Source organism: Necator americanus, chromosome I, assembly GCF_031761385.1.
Source record: "Necator americanus strain Aroian chromosome I, whole genome shotgun sequence".
NCBI classification, from domain to species: Eukaryota; Metazoa; Nematoda; class Chromadorea; order Rhabditida; family Ancylostomatidae; genus Necator; species Necator americanus.
The window spans coordinates 24,845,390-24,870,481 of record NC_087371.1 but is presented as its reverse complement, the minus strand read 5'-3'; the positions used below and the strand labels follow the sequence as shown (position 1 = coordinate 24,870,481).

At 44.0% G+C, this 25,092-nt stretch overlaps 5 protein-coding genes across 8 annotated transcripts in view; 3 read left to right on the top strand and 2 right to left on the bottom strand.

Moving 5' to 3' along the window:
- Positions 1–10,862, top strand: part of RB195_006773 (uncharacterized protein) — a gene marked incomplete at both ends in the record, with an annotated part of 33,789 nt that extends 22,927 nt beyond the window's left edge. Inside the window, 6 exons of one of the 3 annotated variants that reach the window (XM_064180047.1) lie at positions 907–1,082; positions 3,340–3,493; positions 3,542–3,787; positions 3,848–4,397; positions 9,441–9,501; positions 9,601–9,991. In XM_064180047.1, the coding sequence (XP_064036951.1) occupies positions 907–1,082; positions 3,340–3,493; positions 3,542–3,787; positions 3,848–4,397; positions 9,441–9,501; positions 9,601–9,991 (1,578 nt within the window). Of the gene's footprint in view, positions 1–906; positions 1,083–3,339; positions 3,494–3,541; positions 3,788–3,847; positions 4,417–9,160; positions 9,209–9,267; positions 9,332–9,440; positions 9,502–9,600; positions 9,992–10,766 lie in introns of those variants that run through there. The other 2 variants (XM_064180048.1, XM_064180049.1) reach the window with 2 other exon arrangements.
- A 4,378-nt stretch (positions 10,863–15,240) lies between these two features.
- On the top strand, positions 15,241–16,260 carry RB195_006772 (uncharacterized protein; the record flags this gene model as incomplete). The annotated part of the gene is made up of 3 exons (XM_013435276.2): positions 15,241–15,408; positions 15,464–16,126; positions 16,186–16,260. 3 exons carry the CDS (start codon positions 15,241–15,243, stop codon positions 16,258–16,260), a joined length of 906 nt encoding a protein of 301 aa, XP_013290730.2.
- A 1,329-nt stretch (positions 16,261–17,589) lies between these two features.
- RB195_006771 (uncharacterized protein) lies at positions 17,590–18,679 on the bottom strand (the record flags this gene model as incomplete). The annotated part of the gene is made up of 4 exons (XM_013448485.2): positions 17,590–18,094; positions 18,151–18,277; positions 18,364–18,487; positions 18,545–18,679. The coding sequence occupies 4 exons, from the start codon at positions 18,677–18,679 to the stop codon at positions 17,590–17,592; spliced, it is 891 nt and encodes a 296-aa protein (XP_013303939.2).
- Positions 18,680–20,021: 1,342 nt separating this feature from the next.
- Positions 20,022–20,624, top strand: RB195_006770 (uncharacterized protein; the record flags this gene model as incomplete). Its single annotated transcript, XM_064180045.1, has 1 exon — positions 20,022–20,624. The coding sequence occupies one exon, from the start codon at positions 20,022–20,024 to the stop codon at positions 20,622–20,624; it is 603 nt and encodes a 200-aa protein (XP_064036949.1).
- Positions 20,625–23,871: 3,247 nt separating this feature from the next.
- RB195_006769 (uncharacterized protein) overlaps positions 23,872–25,092 on the bottom strand; it is a gene marked incomplete at both ends in the record, with an annotated part of 28,020 nt that continues 26,799 nt past the window's right edge. For both annotated transcript variants that reach the window (XM_064180043.1, XM_064180044.1), the window contains 2 exons: positions 23,872–23,967; positions 24,303–24,413. In XM_064180043.1, the coding sequence (XP_064036947.1) occupies positions 23,872–23,967; positions 24,303–24,413 (207 nt within the window). The remainder of the gene's footprint in view (positions 23,968–24,302; positions 24,414–25,092) is intronic.

Here is a 25,092-nt window from a genome sequence, read left to right as displayed (position 1 = left end):
GAAGAATTTTGAAATAACATGACAATAAATTTTCTTTTCTAGCAATTCTCTAGGAATTCTCTAGCATATTTGAGTTTTCTTTGTGTTTCATGTTGAAATGTGGGACGGCTTTAGAATTAACTCCTGTCCGTTTTCCTAAAGTCTCCACATTTTCCCCGGAAAAAAAAATTGAAGGAAAAAAAGAGGACACCTGAAGGGAAAAAACTACACTTCTGGAAAATTGTTTAGTTCATCGTTCGTGTATACCACGTCTTCTTTCTCCGCAATATTCCCAAAGATATGAAATCGAATTCTATCAATGCCGACTTGGAAACATCGATCAGCGGATTCAAACTAAATCATAGAACATAACATGAGAGTTGTAGAACTCTCTGGAACTCTTGTTTGTGCGATCGTTCAAAGCAGACAGCGACAGTACGTGTTTCAGTACAGAGGGTCGGCACACGAATCGTATGGCGTATCACTCGCAATCGTATCGCTGCTCTATCTTCTCTTTCTCTCTTCCTCCTTTTCAATTTCTTACAATTATTCTTCACTGGATTTTCATTCGCTAGGCTAAGTCGTTATACTCGTTTCTTGTATCTCTTCCTCTAGTCGAACCACATTTGGGTGGTTGGTTTCTATGCGCTGCGAGCAGTACTTGAACTCAAGCTCCGACACGGTTATGGCTCCATCTCAGATGGGACCTGAGGGTATTTCTTGGTTAGGGCAATAGCGACCTTCTTATATTTCCATGGTCGATTAATTTATGTTGTAATTGTTTGGAAAGACGTTAATCGGTGTTATAATTGTTTGAGAGGAAAAAAAGCTGATTTGATACAGGGTGGCTTAGAGACACGGGAAATTTTGAATGTAGTAGTGGCAGCCCTGAGGAGATGTTTTGCAGATGGAAGTGGCATTTTTTAGTACACAAATAATCGCCATTTACAAATCACGGACCAGTGGATCGGTCCACAAGGTGCATTTGCTGTGAAGTTATTTTACAAAAATTTTGGTAGCGCGACTGCTGCTCAACGGGAATTCCGACGTCGTCACAATTTAGGACGTCATGACCGCGTTCCAACTTGCCGCGCCAACAATACGTGGGTTAAGAATTTCAAGCAGACGGCCTGGGGTCTAAAAAAGAAACCAACGGAGTACCAACGTACTCAACAAAACCCATTGAATTCCTGTTGAGCAGCAATCGCGCTACCACCACTTATGTAAAATGACTTCAGAGTGAATGCACGGGGTGAGGTGATCCAGTGGTCCGTGATTTGAAAAATGGCCAGTAGTTGTGGACTGAAGGATACCACTTCCATCAATCTACGAACTCCTCAGGGCTATCACTACTGCATTCAAAATTTCCCTCTTCCTTAGGTCATCAGTTAGACATCGTAAGTCATTGCCTAGTCGAAATTCACCTTCATGAACCTCGACCAAGTTGAAATTCTGTGTTGATCAAATGCTATAGCGCGTCCTAAAGGGATCAGGGTGAGACTCTGAACGCTCACGCACTCTTCAGTATTCAAAGGCATCACCCCTCGAATCGGGGGTGGTATGGATTTCCGATGGCTAAAGACCGCATCTTCCGTGCTGTTTTCTTACGGCAATTAGGAAGAAAAGAGCGTTATCCCACCCGTTTCTGCAATCCACGACCCCGTATAGTCTTTAGCCATCGGAAATCCATACCACCCCAGATTCGTGTTGTGATGCCTTTAATTGAAAATAAATGAAAAGAAAAAATAAATGAATGAAATTTTTGATTTTTTAAATAAATGAAAAGGAAAGGTAACTGAGATAGTGTGTGCATTGCAATAAGTTAAAGGCATCACCCCACGAATCTGAGGTGGTACGGATTTCAAGTGAAGTATTCGCATACGGGATAGTAAATTATGGACAGGAAGGTGATTCCGTTCATTTCTTCCTAATTGCCGTAAAGATGCGGCGCGTGCACAGGGCTGACGCGCTCCAATCGAACTCCTTGTAGAAAATAGTGCGCCAGGACGGAAGCCGTATCTTCATGGCCGTTTTTTATGCGGCAACTAGGAAGAAATGGACGGAATCACCCCCCTCTCCATAATCTACTATCCCGTATAAGAATACTCCAGCTGAAATCCGTACCACCTCAGATTCGTGAGGTGATGCCTTTAAGGCAGTACCCATTTTGTACGTCCCTGGTACGGCCATGAACTACTGCCCCATGCACGCAGAAGGCTCCTTTTCTACATACATGAGATGTTAGAAAAAGACGTGAATGTTACCGTAATCTGACTCATTCCCTTCTTCCCATCATTTCGTTGTCTGCTGAGTCCTCTAATTTAACAACTGTACACTTTCGCAGTCTCGTCTCGCCTTAGTCGGCCTTGGTGGCGTTTTTTGCAGGGCGCACTCCACTGGAAATTGGTTGAGAGAGAAAAATGCACTTTGAAAATGAACAACATCAATCAAAATGTGTAAAATTTTGTAAGTTCACCTTAATTCGATTGATTAGGCAGGAATTTTATCCGGAACGGAAAGTGCAAAATACCGGTCCTAAAGTATTAGAAATAAAATCAACCAAAAACTAAAGAGTAAAGATTGATGCATGTCAGTTTCAATGTTTTTTTTTTCTGAAATGAAAGTGATCTTAGTAGATTTTGTAAATTAATGGAGAGGAATTGAAAATCTTAGTGTTAGACAGCAGCATTGATGAAAATGGTTATCACATAATTAATTGGGAGCAAAATTATAACAAAACTTATTCGTTTGAGTTACACGGAAAAAACAACAGTATTTTCCAACACCCCCACCGTCTAATACGATGATGTGGTGGTTGAAGAGGTGCAGAGAAAAATTAGGAGTCGCCGGCCATCCAATTTTATATCATACCATAACCTCCAAACCGTATAGAAAGTGTTAGTCTAAGTGTATAAAAAATCCACACAATAAACAATTAATAATCAATACTAGTATGGAAATACTAATTTCTATGATGTCATCATGTTTCTGTGTCTTATCATTGGATAGGTGTCCTTGAAAAACGAAGGTTCCCCGGGAAAAATGTCTGATAGCTGCATTTAGCCACAATTTGTAAGCTCAACTCTAAACTGTACGCACAAATCATTTGAATCAAATCATTAGAGTTTTGTGTAAAACCAGCCCTTCCACGCACATTCAGCCAGGTCATGAAAAGATAACTTCTCTGTACTTGGGAGAATATTCTTCCGCTGATGTCGTTGCTATTTCAACCTTCTTATCCTTTTCCGCTACAAACCGGCCTTCGCCAATGTACCTATAGGTACGGCAAGGTCGAATTCTCGAATAACAGATAAAAGAGCATCAACTTGTTTGCCATTTAAAATTATTACGCACTGCCAGGTGCGTTAAGTGGCAATCCCGTATGTTTCTCGTAGGGTTAGCATCCACAGCGGCCTTAGTCGCTACCGTAGCATGCGTTATTTCCATAGCCGTTATTGTCCACGACATCAACGAACTCCGCGATGATGTCCTGATCTCCATGGATGAATTCAAGGTAAGAAACTCCACGAGGAGCGAATCCTCAAGAAATCTTCTTTTTTAGATGGTAGCTGACAGCACGTGGGAGAGTATTATTGCTCTTCGTATAAATCCTTCCGGCGACAGTAATGCTCCACCAACATTCGCGACATTATTTGCGCGCCAGAAGAAGGAAACTCATCTCCCAGATCAGTGTAAATGTGCACCTCGGGTAGAAGATTGTCCTGCTGGACCACGTGGTCCTCCAGGACCGCCTGGACCTCCTGGATCAGATGGTGAAAATGGAGCAGATGGACGACCTGGTGTTAAGGTAGGGCTTTGAAAAATACCACAGCAGAAATGATCCTATGTGTGTTCTCACATTTTTAAGGGAGTAGTCATTGGTGTCACTCACGACGTAGAAGGCGGATGCGTAAAGTGTCCAGCCGGTCCTCCTGGACCACCTGGTCCCGCTGGATTGAAGGGTCCGAAAGGTTCAGATGGAAAGCCTGGCGCAACCGGACCACCGGGAGAGCCCGGCAAACCAGGACAGAAGGGTCCACCTGGCGACCCTGGTTTTGAAGGCAAACCAGGATTCCCAGGCAAAGACGGATTTCCTGGCTCACAAGGTTGCCGTTATCTTCCTGCTCGCCCCGGTCCACGAGGAGAGCCAGGTCCTCCTGGCTCCCCAGGAGCAAAAGGAAAGCCTGGAAAACAAGGCGCTGTTGGAAGTCCGGGTCCAAAAGGACCACCTGGACCCGCTGGAAAACGTGGAGCTTTGGGCCGACCAGGACCAAGCGGACCCGTAAGTTTTAAATTTTCACCTTTTTCGGCTAACAACGTTATAGATCTTCTGAGCAAATGGTTGATGATGATGTTTAGCGAGGGCACGAAGGCACGACAGGGCATGATGCAGGATACTGTCCATGTCCTCCTAGAGGGTACAAAGCACGCGTGTAGCGATTTTAGTCATCTGTTCGGTATTCTGTCGCAGAACTACTGCTCGTCAATAAACAGTCTTGAAATCACTAGTTGTTGATTACAAAGAGGTGCTTCAGTAACTAAAATGTCCGCATAATGCTACGGATTCCTTAAGGTGGGATTTTGGGGCACATTTTTGAAACGCATGCGGAATGCAACTCAGGTTTAGATTTAAACAAATTCTAATGTGATTGTTTTTTGAAATGTTTGATGTACATGGTACAGCAAAAGAAAGTTGAGTAGAGTTGTATGTGCTTCACAGAGGAATTACTTAGCTAAGAAAGAAATAGTTCACTACAGCAATTAAAGGCATCACTCCACGAATCTGAGGTGGTGCGGATTTCAGGTGGAGTATTCGTATACGTGATGGGAGACTATGGAGAGGGGGGTGACTCCGTCCATTTCTTCTTAATTGCCGTAAAAAACGGCCCGGAAGATGCGGCGTGTGCTCACGGCTGGCGCGCCCCAATCTAACTCGTTGTAGGAATAGTGCGCCGGAACGCTCGGAGCCGTATCTTCCGGGCCGTTTTCTATGGCAATTAGGAAGAAATGAACGGAATCACCCTCCTCCCCATAATCTACGATCCCGTAAACGAATACTCCAGCGGAAGTCCGTACCACTCCAGATTCGTGGGGTGGTGCGTTTAAGGGTAGTGATGATGTTGAAGCGCTTAAGAATGGATCAGCATTTACTTTCATGAATGCCGCCAGCAACAACCACCAACGTGGATGAATATTGTCTGTGGTGAGCGCTGTTTTATGAGTAAAACAGTCGACTACACAGAAAAAACAGCAATAGTTCCTATCAGAAACACTTTGAAGATAAGCTCTCTTGTTAATCCGTGGGATTAATGCACTGTGTTAACCGATGAGATGATGAAACAGCCGAAAATGGTGAAGGATAAAGTATCTGGCATTAAAGGCATCACCCCACGAATCTGGGGTGGTGCGAGTTTCAGGTGGGTTATGCCCACACAGAGTCGTAGATTAAGAAGAGAAGGGTGATTCCGTCTAAATCTTCCTAATTGCCGTAAAAAAAAGGCCCAGAAGATTCGACTTCGAGCGTTCCGGCGCGCCATTTTCTACAACGAGTTCGATTGGAGCGCGTCAGCCGTGTGCACACGCCGTATCTTCCGGACCGTTTTTTACGGCAATTAGGAAGAAATGGACGGAATCACCCTCCGCTCCCTACGACCCGTATAGAAATACTCCACCTGAAATCCGTACCACCCCAGATTCGTGGGGTGATGCCTTCAACATTTTATCCTGCGGGCTCGATGGTGTGGCGCCATCATTGTCTTGAAAACACTGGCTTGACACATCGCGGACCCGTGTCTAGACTATGGAATAACTTGCGAGGGCTAGCCAGTGTGTCGAGTCCGTTTTTTTTATCCTCCCAGACAAGTCTGGTCTCAGTTTATCGACCACAGAAGAGTGAGAGACTTTCTATGGCTCTGGCTGTTTCGAACCAACGGTGGAATGTGCAGTCACAGCGGAACCTCTTACCAATTGCGCTGCACACGCCACAAAGAAGGCTGTTGATGAGAAAAATGAAGTGGTGGCTGAATTTAAAAACGGGATTCACAGTTATCTTAGTTATCTAAAATGCTTAGAGGTGTTGAATGATGATTGCTACTGAATGCAGAGAACTAGACCTAAGGTTGAAATCTAACGGCGAACTACTACTGGGTGTAAGGAGATGGAGATCCTCTATTGTCACCTAAGGCAGCAATTCCATCTATTACAATAGCAAGGTGGGCGAATAGGAAACCAATGTATTCAGTTACTTTTGATTGCAGCAATAAGCTTTAATTAGATTCTTGACATGAAGGGTTGGCAAAATAACCAACAGATCACGATAAGGCTGCAGTACAGATTTATGACTTCGAAAAGGAGAGATAATATAGTTTAGATCTGAGAGCAACTCTACCTATTGCAGCACACGGGTATAGCTTTACAAAGGAGCCTTTCACGGGGTTTAATGAAGTTTTTTTTTCTTATAGACCTACTTATTTATTCACATACACCAATGGTGAACGGGAAAAAAAGAAAAAAGAAACGCATTTTGTCTGATTCAGAATATTTTTAAAATTTCGGATTACATTTTATTGTCGGTGGAAGTGAAGTGACAGGATAGTGATGCGTGTTAAACGCCGTTTTTTAACGCAACGCTGCATGCTTGCGCACGCGTCGCATCCAAGTGCGAGTGGTCGAATATCAATAATGGTTTCTCATCAGCCTATACAAATAAAACCAACGAATGAACGGCTTTACACATCCGGAACGTGTACGTAGACGAGCGTTCTAACGTAATTCGTAAAACTAAAGTGGTTCCCACGCTGTTCTTTTTTTTTGCAAAGATTAGGGAGAGATGAGTGGAAACACGCTGGGTTCCACATTCAACTACCCGAACTCCATGCTTTTGCTGTGAGTTCTGCACCTCGTCAGAATCGTGAAACGCTTCGTTTAAATGTATAACAATCATCTGTACAATCGTAATCATTTCTCTTCCTTGTTTTCGCTAAATGAGAGGCCAGCTCTCTCATGGAGTCTGAGCAAGAAATAACTACGATATCGAGCACAAGCACATTAATCACGTGACACAGCCAGAAGAAAGTAGCTGGACGGATTTTTTCTCTGTATTTTTTCATTCGTAATGTGATCCTTTTAAGTGATTGTGACCGTGACTTAAGTGTTATGCGCAGGTCTTTACTTGTGAATATTTGGGCAGCAGCTACATAACTGTACAATAACCACATTTACTTCACACCAGTTTCTTTATGGCAGCGCTTCCGGAAATTTCCCATGAGTTTTACCCGCTGACTAGTTGTAACTGTAGTTTTTAAAATTTTGAGCGGCAGGTAATGTTTGTGATGTAGTTTGTATGTATAACAGTAAAAATATGAAACACTACTTACAATTTCAGGAAAGAGATAAACCAGAAGCAACAGACTGAAGAATTTTCCTGACGAAGCAACCCAGTAATCCATTATATTGATGAAATAGAACGGGAGAATTGCTTCGCCTTTTGAATTTATCGCCTTGTAAATCGCCTGAATCCTAGCTTTAAGGAGAACGAAAAAGGAAAGAAAGACTTCTTTGCAGTACCTTAACTCATATTTTTTACATCACCCAGCCAAGAGTAGTAGAGAATAGGAGAAAGGATGCTGTTTCGAACATTTTCCCGGTGAAATTGTTTAATTAGAGGCATCACCCCAGGAAACTGGAGTGGTACGGATTTTCGGTGGAGTATTCGTATACGGGATCGTAGATTATGGAGAGGGGTGTGATTCCGTCCATTTCTTCCCAACTGCCGTAGAAAACGGCCCGGAAGATACGGCTTCGAGCGTTCCGGCGCACCATTTTCCACAAGGAGTTCGATTGGAGCGCGCCAGCCTTGTGCACGCACGGCATCTTCCGGGCCGTTTCAGCAATTAGGAAGAAACGGACGGAATCACCCCCTCTCCATAATCTACTATCCGGTATACGAATACTCCACCTAAAATCCGTACCACCTCAGATTCGTGGGGTGATGCCTTTAAGCAGGATATTAGGAAGTTGGTAAGATTACACACTTTTTTCGATCCGCTCTACTGAGCATTACAGAAGGCAGCTCAGAGTTGAAAACGAAGCGAAGACGATGATCTACGAAGAAAAAGTTACAAGTTAGTAAGCTACAGGATCTTTAGGTTACGTAGACCTTGATTAGACTCTTAATATTCTTGCTTGTAATCTATGTATATGTGTGATCTTCACATGCACATACATCTTTAAATATAGAAAGAGAAAACCTGCATGTATGTGCATACATATGCACGCGTGTGCACTTAATTTCTTCCCCTGAAATCGATGAATTGATACCGTATTTATTCAGGAAAATAGAAAACCGTAGTTAACCCTTCATGTAGTCACCTAAAATAAGTCGGTACGTGGTACGGGTTCGATCTGTGTTGGACTTAGGCCGTACAGATAAGAGTACGGAGTTAGTAGCTAGTAAATTATGAAGCAGGTGGTTTTGCCGGAGTTATTCCAATGCATCAGCTTATCCAGCGCTATTGGTAATCGTCTGCCTCAATTTTTGGCGAAATAATGTAGAGAGTAAAGTAAGTTTCATCATAATAACTTTGCTCTCTTCGAATAATTTGCTCTCTCATTCCGAAGCGCTGTGATATGGTGTTCATTTTGACTTGCACGTTCTACTCATAGCAACACGTCGAGTCACATGCGGAACGAGACACAGTGCCGCCGTTTATTGGACTTTTTTTCCAGATCGCCCTAGTGCCAGCAAAGCCTTTCGTCTCTTCGCGGTTGATAAATTGGTGCCAGACTTGTCTGGGAAGATAAAAACACCGACTTGATATCTCAGCTCTGACCTCGCATGCCTTTGAAGACTTTTTTGGAGACTCCACACGCGTTCATAGGTCTAGGAACTCAAGGAGGTTGAGCACATTGATCGTCTCTCATGCATGTGATCGAAAATGTTCAAGACGACAAAAAACTGTTCTTCATTCAAAAAAATCGATTTTTTGGCAACATCGTGATGGATGCATAAAAGGAGGGATATAAAAATTACTAGGCAGGAAAGTAGGGACGAGGTCGATGGTGCAACGTCGATGGTAATTGGAAGATGACCGCTGCAGTCTTTTTGTTTCCCGTCAATGAAACGAGGATTGATCAATATCCCGATCTTTTTAGAAGAAACAATGAAGTATGATATGAATGTATGAATGGAAAGTTTGATTCATTTCACTATTGTGTTTCGCTAAAGCAGGTAAGAACTTACCACAAGGGTGCAGCGTATACAGCAGAGTTGATGCGAACTCGTTACAGATGAGCAATCATTTACACCACCCAAACTCGACGATCGCAAGGATCTATGAGTTATTCTTTGTGGGTTCGTTCGTTAACTCGACCGCCACGATTACCGTGTACCTCGCCTACATGTACGTGGGCATCTTTTCTGCCATCCTTATTTTTGCTGTAGCGATGGTAATTTTATGGAGACAAGCGGATAGATGGAAAAAGTACACCGACCATATCTGTTCTGGATATCATTACTACAGCGTAAGAGATTTTTTGAGTCTTTGTTCAGTGGCCTACCTTTTTTAGTGGATAGATATCTATCCGTGCCCCAAATTACCAACGGAACTATTATGCTTTTAGGGTCGCTCAGAAGGCCCAAGGAGAAGCAAGTCAAGGAGATCCAGGAAGTCTAGGAGATCAAGAAGATCGAAGAGATCGAGAAGATCGAAGAGATCGGAAAGATCCCGCAGGTCCAAAAGGTCTTCGAAATCCAAACGATCGGAGAGGTCCAGTCGACGAGATCGCTCACCTAAGTCTCAGCGTTCTTCAAGATCGCAGCGCTCATCAAGATCCGAACGTTCCTCGAGGTCGAGTAAATCGAAGAGGCATTCATCCAGAAAATCCGAGCGTTCGCACAGATCGTCGCGTTCCAGCAGAAGCCGTCGATCAAGACGTTCTTCGCGTAGTTCTCGAAAGTAAATGCAGGCACATTTATTGCATTAGCTCTCCGTTGCTCTGGTCGTTTTTTTGACGATGTTTTTCAGTACTGCGGTGTGCTAAGCATAAAATTTTCATGTTATTCGTTTTGCAAAAGAAATCCACCAAAAAAAGAACAACACTATGTTGAAGCATGCTAAAGACAGCACTAAAATTTAGGAATTCTTTGGGAATGCAACCAATAAAAAGTGATGATCTTCATTGATTACATACACGTACGTATTGATTTAACTGAACTAGTAGAGATCAAATCTAGGCTTACTGTTTATAACGCGAACTGTAGATAGGTTGTCTGCAAACGTTGTGATATTCACCAAAAGAAAAATGAAACGGCGCGGTGGAGGGAGCAGTTGCATCCGAAGCGCCTCGAGAGAAACCGCGTACGCAGTTGCGTACGTGGTCCATGTCGTTTTGACCCTACCGTTTATAATCGGTGACTGCTCCTAGATGTTTCAGTCTAATCAGCTTATTTCCGCCTGCACTACATGGACTTATGTCTCAAAAGAATACTTGGTTAAGGTGCCTTGTTTGAAGGCTTATCACGAATTGTCTTGGTACCGAAAACCCAGGGAAACCATAGTGTTTGGGTTGTAGATTACGGAGATTGGCGTGGCTCCGCCTACCGCCTAATTCTTCCTAGCCGTCCTGGAAAACGGAGTGGAAACCGCTTTAGTTCCTGGGAGATATGCAACTTGCTTTTTTGGTTTTTGCTTTTTTTTTTTGTGTAACATCCTAGGAGATGATGACTTGTTCTGAATTCTTTGATGAGGCATTTGAAAGGATATAATGCAAATGTTCTTACTTTCCAGGCCCTGACGAAGGCGACAACGCCGAAACGAAGTTACAATCTCTACGCCAAGACTCAAGGAAAGTCGAACTTTCGCACTTCCTGGGAGATATTTTAGAACGAGCATCCCGGTGTACGCTCCGGTCCCCTCAGCAGGATTTTCTTGGGTTTCACTCGAATAGGCTGCTGAAGAGGTCTAATTGGTTTTCCAGCGGTTACAAGTGGATGCAGTGCTCACACGGGGCTGACACGTTGCAGGCGACTTCGTAGGAAAGAATCGTTTCCACATCGTTTTTATCACGGTTATTAGGGAAATTGAGCGGAGCCATGCTCGTTTTCCTACGCTATACTACGGTTTGCCTGTGATTTCTGTACTACGTCAATTTCGTGACACTGCCCTTAATAGGTCAAGCCGGGTCAAAACGACATGAAGCACGAACAGTTGCGTAAGCAGCTGCGGTTGGAATCGAGGTGGGACCATGACGAACCGCAGAGATGGGTGGCTGTAGCGACGATCCTTGCACGGTCCCAAACGCTACGCTTCATTGTTCCGCTTCAACCGCAGCCGCTTACGCTCGTTTTGACCCAACTATAACTTCATGATATTCAAAAAGGCCCATGCAGAATCTATTTCGTAAGACTGTGTGAGGCAAGCTGATCGGCGAAGATAAAGTGCTTAGAGTTCCTTTTGGGATGTCCCAACGCACTCGGCTTTATTTCAGAATCGTTGGAGGTACGTGAATGCGGATGCGTCTTAAGGAATCACTTCCAGGGGTAATTTGGAGGCCTAGGGAGCAAATCTTATACAAGGGTGGAACCTCAAAACAACGTTGTGCGCTCAAACGTGCTCAAAGGCGCCAAATGGAGCAATCTGGAGGCCTACGGAGCAAGTCATGTACAAGGGTGGATTTCCCAGCGCACTCTACTTTATTTCAGAATCGTTGGAGGTACATGAACGCGGATGCGCCCTAAAGAATCACTTCTAGGGGTAGCCTGACCTGTTAACTCGATGTTTTTTTATCCACCCAGATAAAGTTTGCACCAATTTCTCATCACTGAAGGATGATATGGCTTGGTTGACCTGGGAAGATTTCGAGCCGTCGCCAGCAGGCGCAGCTCAATCTCTCACTAATGCGCCACACTCGTTTCGAACAATTGATTCCGAGGAAATAAGCCAGAGCATTCTTCCATGATAATTTTAAGCCGCGTTTGTAGTTGCTTCACTCAGAAATCCTTCCCTTTTAATTCGATTTAATCCACACCTGGATTTGATATTTCTTGTCTTCGAGGTATGTCAGGCTTGGAGTGATGTTTTGATTGCTCCCACTAGATAGTGAAATTTTCATGCGTGTATAGTGGTTGCTTCATGTATTTCATGAGGTTATAAGGCGACTATTGGGTTGAACACGAGGTCTTGCATCAAAATACAAACATTTCTTACTTTATTAGTGATCATTGTGAACGTCCGGCTGAGGCCGAACTTCAGACCTGCTGTGGTGGTCGCTTTGCTTTGCCTTCACTGATCAATGAGAATTGAAAGCAATGGCATTTTCTGTGAAATTAGAATTGTGCTTTTTCGAAAACGTTTTATTCGTTTTTTTTTCCAGAAATTTAGGTATAGATGAAATATTTCACTGTTTTCTCCCTTTTTCTGAACGCTCCGGTTCTCTATTTTGAGAGCATTCAAACTCGACTACACTACCACACCTACACTTTTTCGATGCCGTCACAATTTCAAAATATTATTCAAAGCATGGATTTTTGTTCCTCGTTTTCCTCGAACAATTAGCACAAAATGATGTGTTAGCATGAAGTTATGTGAATTTCATCATCGTATCGGTAAAGATAAGGCTCCATGCCTTATAACATGAAATATTAACTAATATTTAAGCAACCCCAAGTATTGTCCATGTTCGACTGTCCTAAGGACTGTAATTACCAATCTTGGCTACAGCTGAAGGAAATCGATATAAAAGCTACGATTTTAAGCAACCGTTTTTACCTTTCCCAATTTCCAATTTCTGAAAAAAGCATGTTACCAGCCTGAAGCAGATGTGCAATTGAAGAACGATGCGGAAGAGTAGATAGCGGTGAAACGTGACATATACAGTTGTCACAGCAATGCGATGCTTCGCGTCTTATTTACTTTTTCCCAAACCTACACGGAGTTATTGTGCTAAAACACTGCACACTTCGTGGGACCCGTCCCACCCCATTTTATCGCTTCACAACACGGTGCACTGATTCAGCACCGTTGGAACAATTTCACTGCTTTCTCGAATTTCGTGACAGACACGCAAAAACATACACATGGACTAAGCGCAGTATTATGTAGCATGATCATAACTATTAATAGTATAATCACTATCGACGGACTTCTTTCATCTGAAAGGCATGTAGCGGTATCTCGCAACCTTTTCGCTTGTTCCTTTTCTTTGTGTTCAAATGTTAGGTTAGTCAATCGATGGCCGCTGTTGAATTTTAGGTTAGCCAATCGATGACCGCTGTTGAGCCTCGAGAACTAAAACATTTTGTGATGTTGTAATCCGATAAGCTATTGATTCGTGACAGTATTTAAAGACGAGTCATATCGCACTTGCCACTCGATGGAATTCTGAGAGAATAAATCTTAAAGAACCGCTGAACCTCTCGAATATGGCAACTCTTTGAAGCGTTTTGTCCACAATTCGAGGACTTGCGAGACAAAGACCTCGATGGCTGCCGTCTTGAGGCCACCGTAGACAGTTCTTTTTTTCTGCAATGCTTCAGGGGCCGAAGGAGGTGGTAGTCAGGTAGCGCGAGATCGGAAGAATACAAAGAGTGGAAAACCGCTTGGCAGCCGAGTTTCCCTAATCTTCTCTTGGTGACCAAGGCGGCGTGTGTAATCTCACATAAAAAGTCACTGGCGTATCAATGCACTAGGGATGCGCCAACGCGTTTTACCTCAATTCGTAGTCGTTGAGATTTTGGAACGGGTGTTGGCCTACACAATGACTTGCAAAAGTCAGCCGATGTGTCAAGTCAACGTTTTTATCCTCGCAAACAAATCTGCTACGAATTCGACGACCCCGTAGGAGAAAAGGGGGTGGGGGGCTTTGGGGGGTTTTCAACCCTTCGCCTTTGGGCCAAAGGGGGCCCCTAAAGGACCGCGCCGCAGCCGCCCCGTATGAAAGGCTTGGCTGTAAGTCACAGTCACAATGACTTAAAGGCATCACCCCACGAATCTGAAGTGGTACGGATTTCAGGTGGAGTATTCGTATACGGCATAGTAGATTATGGAGAGGTGGGTGATTCCGTCCATTTCTTGCTAATTAGCGTAAAAAACGGCCTGGAAGATGCGGCGTGTGCACATAGCTGGCGCGCTCCAACAGAACTCCTTGTGGAAAGTAGCACGCCGGAACGCTCGAAGCCGTGTCGTCCTAACCGTTTTTTTACGGCAATTAGGAAGAAATGGACGGAATCACCCCCCCTCCTCAAGTTAATCTACGATCCCATATACGAATACTCTACCTGAAATCCGTACCACCTCTCAGAAGGGGTGATGCCTTTAAGTGTCTCGGGCGTTCTTCTAAATGGCCAAGGAGTTCTGGATTTTTTGAGTATTGAGAGCTGTGATTGTGTTGATAGCTGAAGCAAAGCTCTCACTCGCACACAATAATTCCCAGAAATTCCTCGAAATTTGTCAGCGAAGTTCACATCTCCCGCAGCAAAACGATTGAATCAACGGTTCTCCGTGCACATGACTAGTCTTTGAATGCGTTGTTGATATTGGCGTTGCAGCGCTCGTGTTTTATCCTGGTCCCGCTTAGAAGAGCTCGCAAGCTCGCAGGTGTTGTTTGTCAAAGTCATTTGATCATCAAATGAGAGCGCAGCAGCAGTTTCCTTATGCTCTTAAACCGATGACGTAGCGTCTCTTAAACTTCTAGAAAAGTTTATGGAACTTTCTCATGTCTGTTAGATACTTGAGATTTCCTTCTGGAAACTGCTGCGAAAAGTTGTGATACCCATGTGAAAAAAAATGATACGGGAGAACTACAATGGTCTCAGGTAACAAAAATTGGACTTGTTTTCTTACTGCACCTTAATGCCTCGTTTTATAATATTAAGAATTATCGACTGACAGCCGTAAAGACTAGTTTAAAATCACCCTAAAGGCATAGAATGTCCAACAGCCTTACGTTTTGCAATCATTTTTGGTTTGTGTACTCAGTAACGGCATTAGATCAATTACTGTTTTAACAAAGAGACGGGAAAGTGTGTGACTTTCCATCATTCGCCGGCTGAAAGCAGACCTAAACCTGGAACGACTTCTAGAAAAAGTAAGCAAATGGCAAAACTGGCGAAGCGGGGAAAAACCGGCATCCAGGAGGGAGAAAGCGCACAGAAATGGAGAGTCCGCGATGATAAAATGCGATTCTACTGTCCTTCGATATTGCACTTTCCACTTACGAGGTCACAGCGAAGGTTTCTGTACTGTAAACGGTTCCTATAAAAGCATGCCATCACGTTGCGGTCCTCAGTTCGGCGCCATGAGTAAAGTGATTATCGTCGGCTCCGTGGCCACTTTGGCCTTTGTGATCTGCTCGCTCGTAACTATGGTCTCTCTTCTAAAAGAGATCGCCGATCTTCAAATGGAGGTTGAAGTCGGCATGGACGAGTTCAAGGTACCCATGATCTTTCCACCACAGAGACACACTCTTACAATTCGGATATGTTTAGGGAATCGCAGAGGATACATGGAGCCGTATCATCACCAAGCACATATATCCCGGAGGCAGTTCCGAAGCACCGCCCAACTTTGCCACTCTTGTCGGACGTCGGCAGCAACGTGCTGCTGGTTTCCCAGATCAGTGCAACTGTGGAGCAAAATCAACTGGTTGCCCACCTGGGCCACCGGGACCCCCAGGACCGAAGGGACTACCTGGAGAGCCTGGACGCGACGGCGAAGATGGACGACCTGGCGCCCCTGGTGTTGCCCTTGCAGTCACTCACGAGATTCCGGGCGGCTGCATCACTTGCCCAGCTGGGCCTCCAGGACCACGTGGACCGCCCGGAGAGCAAGGTCCAGCCGGACCTCCAGGATCATTTGGACACCGTGGTCCACCTGGTGCACCAGGTCCAATGGGAGAGCCTGGCCCACAGGGAGACGAAGGACCAGCGGGAATGCCTGGCCGCCCTGGCCCACCTGGTCCACCTGGAGAACCGGGAACTCAGTACTCTCCAGGTATGCCAGGCAGCCCAGGACCACAGGGACCACGTGGACCTCCAGGAGAACCAGGACAACCCGGCGCCCCAGGAAAAGACGGGAATCCCGGACCACAAGGTCGTCCCGGTCATCCTGGAAAAGATGGACATCCTGGTCGGAATGGTATGCCTGGACCGGTGAGTGGCTAGCTGTTTATAACTTAGAATGACACGTCTAATTAGCATTTGTTTTGCAGCGTGGAGAAAATGGAAAAGTCGGGGCAGATGCAGAATACTGCCCATGTCCACCGCGCCGAAAGCGTCGACTGTAGAACATTTTTCCAGAAATCGAAACCAGGGTGTGTGCATTCTTGCATATACATGCTCAAAAGTAGTAAAGTTTCGTCACAACATTTTTTCGTCACTCCACATTACTCTAATATTATAGATTACCACGATTACAGAGAAAATCTGCTTTGCAGATTTCCACTAATTGTGACTCCTAGATTAATCGAATAATGGCAACAAATAACTACACATCAAATGGATGGGTTTCCAAATTCTTTTTTTTTTCGGAATAAATCCAATCAGTAGGTCAAATTCCCCTCACAATCGCTTCCCATTCGCAGCCGTTTATCACTCTGGGCAAGAGGCACAGGAATGGAGTTGTGTTAAACACCTAACAAACACTTTATCTGATAAGGCATCCAAGAAAATGAAAAGTAAGGTCGTGCGGGTGATTTCATCCGAACATTGTTCACGCATCAGGATCCGCTGGCGTTGTCCATCGAAAATTATTTTGCTTTGTCAGAAGTCTCTACGTAAGCGGTTTGAGGGCTCCAGAGTCTTCTTAGATGTGTATTTTGAACGAAAATTCAAGAAGTACAGTAAACTAAAGTAACGTCGTGGATTATGGTTGTTATCTACATGCAGATTTTGTGCAAAAACAGCGGAACAAAACACTTTTCTATAATTTCCTAATAATTCACATAATTATTATTTTCTGTTAAGTGTTCAAAGATGCATAAAAGATGAGGTATAGTTGGGTTTAATTAATGAATCCATCCGCATCTTTCAGTAGCGTTTACAACTCTGTTTGCAAAGATTTAAAGGATAAAATGATGAAGTGCATGATGTTGATCAATTCCATATAAGGACGTACCTAGACGTCTAACTTTAACTCCGAATCGTTTAAAGTTTATGACTGGTGCATTACAATTACTTGCGGGGGTTGGGCGATGTATCATGTCAGTGTTTTTACCTTCCCAAAAAAGTCTGGCGCCGCTTTATCAGTCCCGGATGAATGAAAGGTTTTTTCTGGCTCTAAGGCGGTCTCAAATCAACGATCGATCGTGCAGTCACAGCGAAACCTCTTATCAACTGCGCTAAACCCGCTTTTTACGAAGATTTAATTAACAAAATGAAAGAACTTACAAAGAATGGTTTGGTACAACGAAACCAACAATAGTGTCGCTGTACAGCACTATGAACATCTAAGTATTTGCGTTGCAGAAGTTGAGAAGGAGTTGGAAAAAAAAACAGGATGCACTTCATTGTAATTGATCGAAAATTCATTCGAAAAAGTTTCGGTTAAAAAAAAATGTGGAAGTCACATCGAGTGGTTCTGCTTTAAAAAAAACTGAAAAATGAAAACATCACAACTAGAATTTCTTACTTTGTCGTTTGTTGGTGATAGGTAATTTGTTGGACTTCGGCGGACACTTGCAATAAGTAGCATCGTTCCCGTCGTCACCACTTTTACCATCTATTCCTGGCTTTCCGTCCAATCCTTTTCGCCCAGGCCTACCAGGCATTCCAGGTGCACCTTGCTTGCCAGGTCCGCCATCTTTGCCAGGAGTACCTGGTGCTCCTGGCTCTCCCACCGGACCGCGTGGTCCTGGCTCTCCTTTCACTCCAGGTGGACCTGGCAAATAAATTACACCCGGTTTTCCAGTGGGGCCTTGAACGCCATCGTGTCCAGTGTGCCCTGTCGGCCCCGCTTCGCCTTCTGGTCCCTCAGGACCAGCAACACCAGTGTCTCCAGGTGGTCCTCGCATGCCCTGGTTTCCTGGGGAGCCCGGAGGTCCTGGAGGTCCTTGCTGTCCAGGCAATCCAGGCGGTCCATGTGGACATTTTATGCAGCCTTGCGCCGAACTGGCTCCGAGGCTGAAAAGGAACTGTTGCAGAACCGACATCGTAGTATTTAAGAAGAAATAACTTACAATAACTTGACTCCAGGGGGACCATTAACGCCGTTGGATCCATCTGATCCGTCTTTCCCAGGTGTACCTGGAGGTCCGGGGCGTCCAGGAGGGCCAGCAGGACATAGCTCAGCCTTCTTAGCACAACCTGCCAGAGAGAAAAAAACGTATTAAAGATCTTGTTTTTGAGTAGTTATCCCTGTAAAGAAGTTAGTGCTCTTTGTAAACACCTACCACATCCTTCTTCCTGTCTTTTGGTCCTACCAAGAAAACTAGAGATGGTTTCAAGTGTTCTATCTCTCATCGGAATAGATGATTGCTCTTCCATGAGACTCATCCATGTGTCATCCGTAACTGCCTTAAGCTATTAGTTATAAGAAGAGGAATCAGACTTCTTCAAATACTTTTGACGTACTCTAAATTCATTCATGCCCTCCCTGATGTTCTCCCGAAGATCGTCAATGTCATTGATGATAATGGCTATGTAGATGAAGCAACCGATAGTTGTGACGATTATGGCGGAAGCAGCCAATGTGATGACGTTGAACATCGTGAGAAGCGGACGAAGCGAAGAAGTACGTATCCAAGAGCAACTCCGTCACACTTTTGTTTCCTCCAATCGCAGTTATGGAAGGAAAATATGGAAGTGCGGTACGAAGGGAGAGTCTAGAACCAAGCTGATAGCCGGCCTTCATTTATTTATACCTGTGCAAACGATCGAGCGCTCAGCGAAAAAGCATCGTAACGAGTACGAAAGATGTGCGTCCCGGAGAATAACTACAAAAACAGATCTTATCCGTTCTTTTTGTTTTTCAATCCGTTCAATCTGTGTGAGGAGCGGTATTCGAGACTTCATCGCTTCAGCAAGACCGGCTCCTCTTTTTAAGTTTTGCTGCAAGGCGAATACGAGACAAAAAGCTTATCTGTCTGTACCTCATCCTACAAAGATAAGGGAGAGACTGCAGCGGATATCAAGTGACAAAAGGATAAAGTGTGTGGCGTAAACCCATCTCTTTCATGCGCCAGTGCTCGGTTCAGAACACTTCAGTTCAGAAGCTCAGAGATTTACAAACGCGCATGCGGGACATGCAGTGACTTGCTGGAGCAGGCGATGTGCCAAGCCAGTGTTTTCAAGACAATTATGGGGCCACACCATCGAGCCCGGAGGATAGAAAGTTAAAGGCATCACCCACGAATCTGAATTGGTACGGATTTCAGGTTGAATATTCGTATACGAGATCGTAGATTATAGAAAGTGGTATGATTCTGTCTATTTCTTCCTAATTGCCGTAAAAAAACGGCCCGGAAATGCGGCCCGTGCACAAGGCTGGCGCGCTCCAACCGAACTCCTTGTAGGAAATAGCCCGAAGCCACATCTTCCGGGCCGTTTTCTACGGCAATTAAGAAGAAATGAACGGAATCACCTTTCTTTCAATAGTTTACGAAAAGGTTGTGTTCGTATGCCCTCCTGGAGCAAACTGTTTATCGTCATTTCAGTATAACAGAAAAGGTTGTAAGTTCCAAGTTCGACCTTCTTTGAGTCTTGGCATCGTAAAGTTTGATTGTGTACTACATTTTAAGCCGAACCAAGATTGTTATTGATCTTTATTCTGGCTAACGTTTCGGCGTCGTCGCCTTCTTCAGAGCCTGGAAAAATCAAAGACACGTGTAATCTACTCTCTCAAACGCCTCGTCATCCCACACGATATGACTTAGCAGACAAATTATTCAAAGCCAAGGTCAGAAAAAGAGACCACCATAGCGCGCACCTTGATAGCCACGAAATCGTGATGTTAGGGGACCACCAGTTGTTAGAGTTGCGCCGCTAGTATTAACTAGTAACGATGCCCCCGCCTCTGACCTCGTAGGTCAAAACCCGCAAAGGTCCTGATATGGCGCCAGCTCGTTGGTCACAGCGATGCATATGGATGGAGACCGCAAAATCAGTATGTTTACCAAAAACAACTATCACGCGTCTAAAATGTGATCGGCCCACCTGTCCGGCCCTTTACGTCCTTATCAAGACCCACAAGCTTTCCGCTGCCGAATTAAGTTCGAACAACCCAGGGGATTTCAATGTTAGGCCTATCATTAGCAATATTGGAGGTCCCACCGACAGAATATCCTGGTTCCTTAACACTATTCTCAGCCAGCTACTCCAATACGTTCCAGCTCATCTCTCAAACACAAAAAGGTTCATAGAGCACCTCCGCAAAGCGCGCCTTGATGGAGATTGTGTCATCGAATCCTTCGATGTCACTTCGCTCTACACCTACGTCTCCACTGATGCTGAACTACAAGCAACATCAGAGCTGCTTCTCGAACACCAGGAGACTCTTAACATGTATGGGTTTGCGATACAGCAAATAATGATGCTGCTAAGCGAATGTCTGGATGTTAAGTATTTCGCTGGTCTGGGCAATACTATAGGCAGAATAGTGGACAGACTTTGTGAGACACCCAATTGCATCGTTTATCCGAACAGGGGGCAGTGATTGCGTGGTATCGGGAGTTATCTATCTAATCACCTGTCAGTTATGTAGGACTGAGTACATTGGCGAAACAGGAAGATCACTATGTATCCGCATCAAGGAGAACCTTGACGGACTCGTAAAATCAACCCCTTTAGGTGCTCATCGTAGGCAGTGTCATGACAACACCCCTTTCAAGATAGCTGTCGGGATCTTAGCACGCGAATCAGACGTTCTAGCGCGAAAAACATTGGAAGCGTTTTATATCACGGCCAAAAGTCCAATCATGAATCGTTAAGAAGAATGCATCGCTGTGATCAACGAGCTGGCGCCATATCAGGACCTTTGCGGGTTTTGACCTACGAGGTCAGAGGCGGGAGCATCGTTACTAGTTAATACTAGCGGCGCAACTCTAACATCTGGTGGTCCCCTAACATCACGATTTCGTGGCTAACAAGGTGAGCCCTGGTCTGCTTTTCTGACGTTGCTTTTAAATAATCTGTTTGCTAAATCATATCTTGTGGAAGACGAGGCGTTTGAGAGAGTAGATTACACGTGTCTTTGATTTTTCGAGGCTCTGAAGAAGGCAACGACGACGAAGCGTTAGCCAGAATAAAGATCAATAACAATCTTGGTTCTGCTTAAAAAGTAGTACACAAACAAACTTTACGATGCCAGGATTCAAAGAAGGTTGAACTACGAACTTACAACCTTTTCTGTTATACTGAAATGACGACTAGTTCAATAGCAATCTTGGCTCTGTTGAAAAGGTTGTGTCCAAGAAATAATTCAGCAAAACATAAGTTGTTCTCTATAGAAAGATCTCTAATCGCTCCTCTGGATATCCCCTGAAGAGCATTCCAAAAATTGAGGATTCCAACCCTGTGCAAAGCACATGTCAGCACCCTTTAGTACCTTGTGATACTGGAATTAATCCAACCATTCTCACCTCCGCTGACAGCCCTACGTTTGCTGCGCCGTATGCCGTCCTGGAGCAAACTGTTCATCGTCATTTCAGTATAACAGAAGAGGCTGTGTCCAAGAAATAATTTCAAAACAAATTTCTTGCTTTCTACACCCAAGAAAGTATACGAATACTCCACCGGAAATCCGTATCATCCCAGAATCGTGGGCTGATGCCTTTAACTTGGTCCCAGGGAGGTTTCAAACCATCGACTGTGCATTCGCAGTGGAACATGCGCCACACCCGCCACAAAAACATACATGGGATTTCTAGAATATCAAATAATTAAGTGCTCCAAAAGGAATAGAGATTGCGGCAATGGAAAAAGATGGCGAGTTCTCCTGAAATTTTTTTAATGCAAATTGCTGCAATAGTAAGGTTAAATCACGTCTACTAATGTGTTTTTCTAAGTATAGAACTAGAAAAGAACTTACAAACTCGCTAAAATGTTACGAGAAGGATAAGCTCTTCTTCTTAAGATTGCAGCACAAACAATAGCAATGAAATGTCCATCGATAGCGGGGTCAACGGAAATCTCTGCACAACATGTGGCAAACGAACCGCGCTTGACACTGCATGAATAGAATGTACAAGCTTCAAGCGCAATTAGTCGGAGCAAGTCCTGGCAAAGTGGAATTCTGGATAATGTTAAGATTCTTACTCCTCACATTTATGTGAACATACGCCTTCAACGTAGAACAGCTATTTCATTAAAGTAACAACGTATCAGGTGGAAAATTTCGATGTGTTATGAAAGAAAACTTGTTTCTGCAATAAATTTCACTAATCAGTTGAAATTGGTTTATTAAAGGCGGAAGTTAATGCTACCATAACACCGAGTATCATTTCAACAAATGCAAACTTGCAGTTTTCCTTTTCTGGAAGTGCTTTCGCCACTTATTGTCTAAAATCACTCCGAAAGTTTAGAAAAAAACAATTCTCTCTGAACTAATCCCCAAGATTTGCTCCTAGTTCTACAATAATTTCCCCTTTTTGATCATTGGTTGATTGTTATAAACTATCCCATCAATTGAGCTTTTTTTATGACGTCCATGAACTTCTCTGCTGCCTGCAAAACACTCAGGTTTCTGAAACGTAGGCCGGAAGACGAAGAGAGATAATGTCGAATAGTGGAGCACGGAGCTGGTAGTCTTGACCTTCACGTCACCTTCGAGCTTTTGTAGTTTATTCTGAAACTTAATCGCTCCTCATGAACATCTTTTTGTAGACGTTTAGGTGGAGATCTTTTTGAACGTTGCATCAAGTTCGGCTTGAATTCGTACCACATGACTGAGATTGATGTTGTCATGTAACGACATCATCAGCGAAAATAAGACGGTGTAAGTGCCGGTTATCGAAGTTAACTCCCATGTTATCCCATTCCAATCCTCGCATTGCGTTCTTGAGAGTAGCAGTGAACGCCATGGTTGTCGAAGGCTTCCACGATTGCTTCCGTCTCATCTAAATCAAAGGTTTTCTCCTAGTCGAAGAAGGTGAAACACAGTGGCATCCTGTACTTCAGCGATATTTCCATGACTTCTGAATAAATTTCGATAAATGTGGGTTTATCGAAAGGGTATTGGTAGGTGCAAGAGATAGCCAATCCATGCGGGAGGCCCGTCCCTGAATCCACCAATGTCTCAGGCCTCCTGTTCTTCGCGTTTGGTCCCCTATTCGCCACATAAAGGTGCTCGGCGTACCTTAGCCACTAACCAAGTGGGATTCCTCTAATGAAGGAGGTCAGTACATTTCAACCCTCGTGAAAAATAGACATACGTACGGTAAGGGTAGAGAAGAAAGTAATTGCTCCGTCTCAGTTCTTTGCGGTCGATGGTACGACCATGCCCAAAGCCGACCACGCAGCATCCTTCGGAGTTGAAAAATTGTTGTTAGATTTGTTGTGGTTCATCACACTTCCTTATGCTTAGCTAAGCTCCTTTTGATCCTCTTCGACAAAAATGAGTGAGGAAACGACGCAAAAAAGTGTGGCGTTATGAAAAGAGTATAAAAAGCACTTCCAAAATCCAGCAAAGATTTGACACTACGGAAGAAGTATTCCTCTGTTATCTCTTCTTTCAAACACGTCACCTTCGGGAAAAGAACTAATCAGCTCGGATTTTGTGCTTGAAAGAGCATAGCTAGGTTGAAGAATGATTATTTATAGATCTCGGTTGGAAATTCTATTAAGGTTCCTCATTTCGGTGATCGGTACGATAACTCGTTTATTAAATTGACGTCTAAAACATTTAGCAAAACAGCAAAGTCATATTGATTTCTGTTTTCATAATCAGAAACAAAATTAATTGTTCAATTATCACTGCTTTTTCCTTTTTTACTTGATCTCTGTTTCTCAAGAGTGTAAACATGGATAACGAAGTTCGCGCAGATACTGAGAATGGCTCCCTGAAACTATGCTGAATCACATCGGAAAAACAAGCGCATGAAAAATTCACCACACGTTTGCAATTAGGATGTCAATCAGATGGGGGAAATAAGTAATGTTTTCGAATGAGCAGCTGCACTGAATGGTGAATGCTAATGAATTTCCCATTACGCTACTATTTAACCTTATCAACTTATACTTTTTTCGATCACTGCTACCACTATTTGTGGGTTTCGGTATATATTGCGACCGTCGAAGCACAAAATTGGCCTCACATTATCTGATTACCCTTCATCATGTACCACAGATTCAAATATACGTTGTTTTCCCTCTTTTTCAGTCATGCGGCTCTCACCTTGTTCGATTGTTTTGCTGGCGCACTCCATATACTGACCATCCTTTGCTTCTTTCCTAGCCAGCAAATTCCATCGTCCAGAGGATTGCGGGATCGAATGATAAGTCTTACCTTAAACAATTTATGCTGTTCAACAACAACATAATAGTCGTCCCGAGTAGTGTTGCATTTCTGAGTCAATAAATCTACATTTATGTTTTTATGGATAGTTCATCTCACGAATTCCGTGTTCGAATTTGCATGTGTTCACCATGCATAGTTGTGTCAAAACGACATGAAGCTCGGTGCAATTACGTAAGCGGCTGCGCGCGATGCGGCGCGGTGTAGCTAGCGGCTGGGGTTGATTTGGGACCATCGCGAACTGCAGCGAAGAATGAGGTTAGGGCCCTTCCTCCCACGCTCAATCTCTCAATCTCACCGAGCTTCTTCTCGTTTGGACCCCACTATACCGCGTTAAACATAAGGCATGTTGTGCAGGGATGATCTGTTACATTCCTGGTGAAGGCGGGAGCAGGTCCGTTCCCTCACAGCACGAGAAGCTCTTCTGGGCTATCTGTTCCTCAAATTTCCTGCATTGCGTTTCCGTGCAGTCGTGTGTCATTTGCCTTTTTTGTGATCGCAGCTATTATATTTCAAAATTGTAAGTCTCGGCTATGAGGAACTTTCACCATGCAAGACTACAAGAAGAAATTATGCAAAAAATCCAAGAATTCCTTCACGCTGGATTCTTTGAGGAAGTTACCTAACAGCAGAAGACAGTAGCGAAAAAGGATCCTCTGAATCATGACTG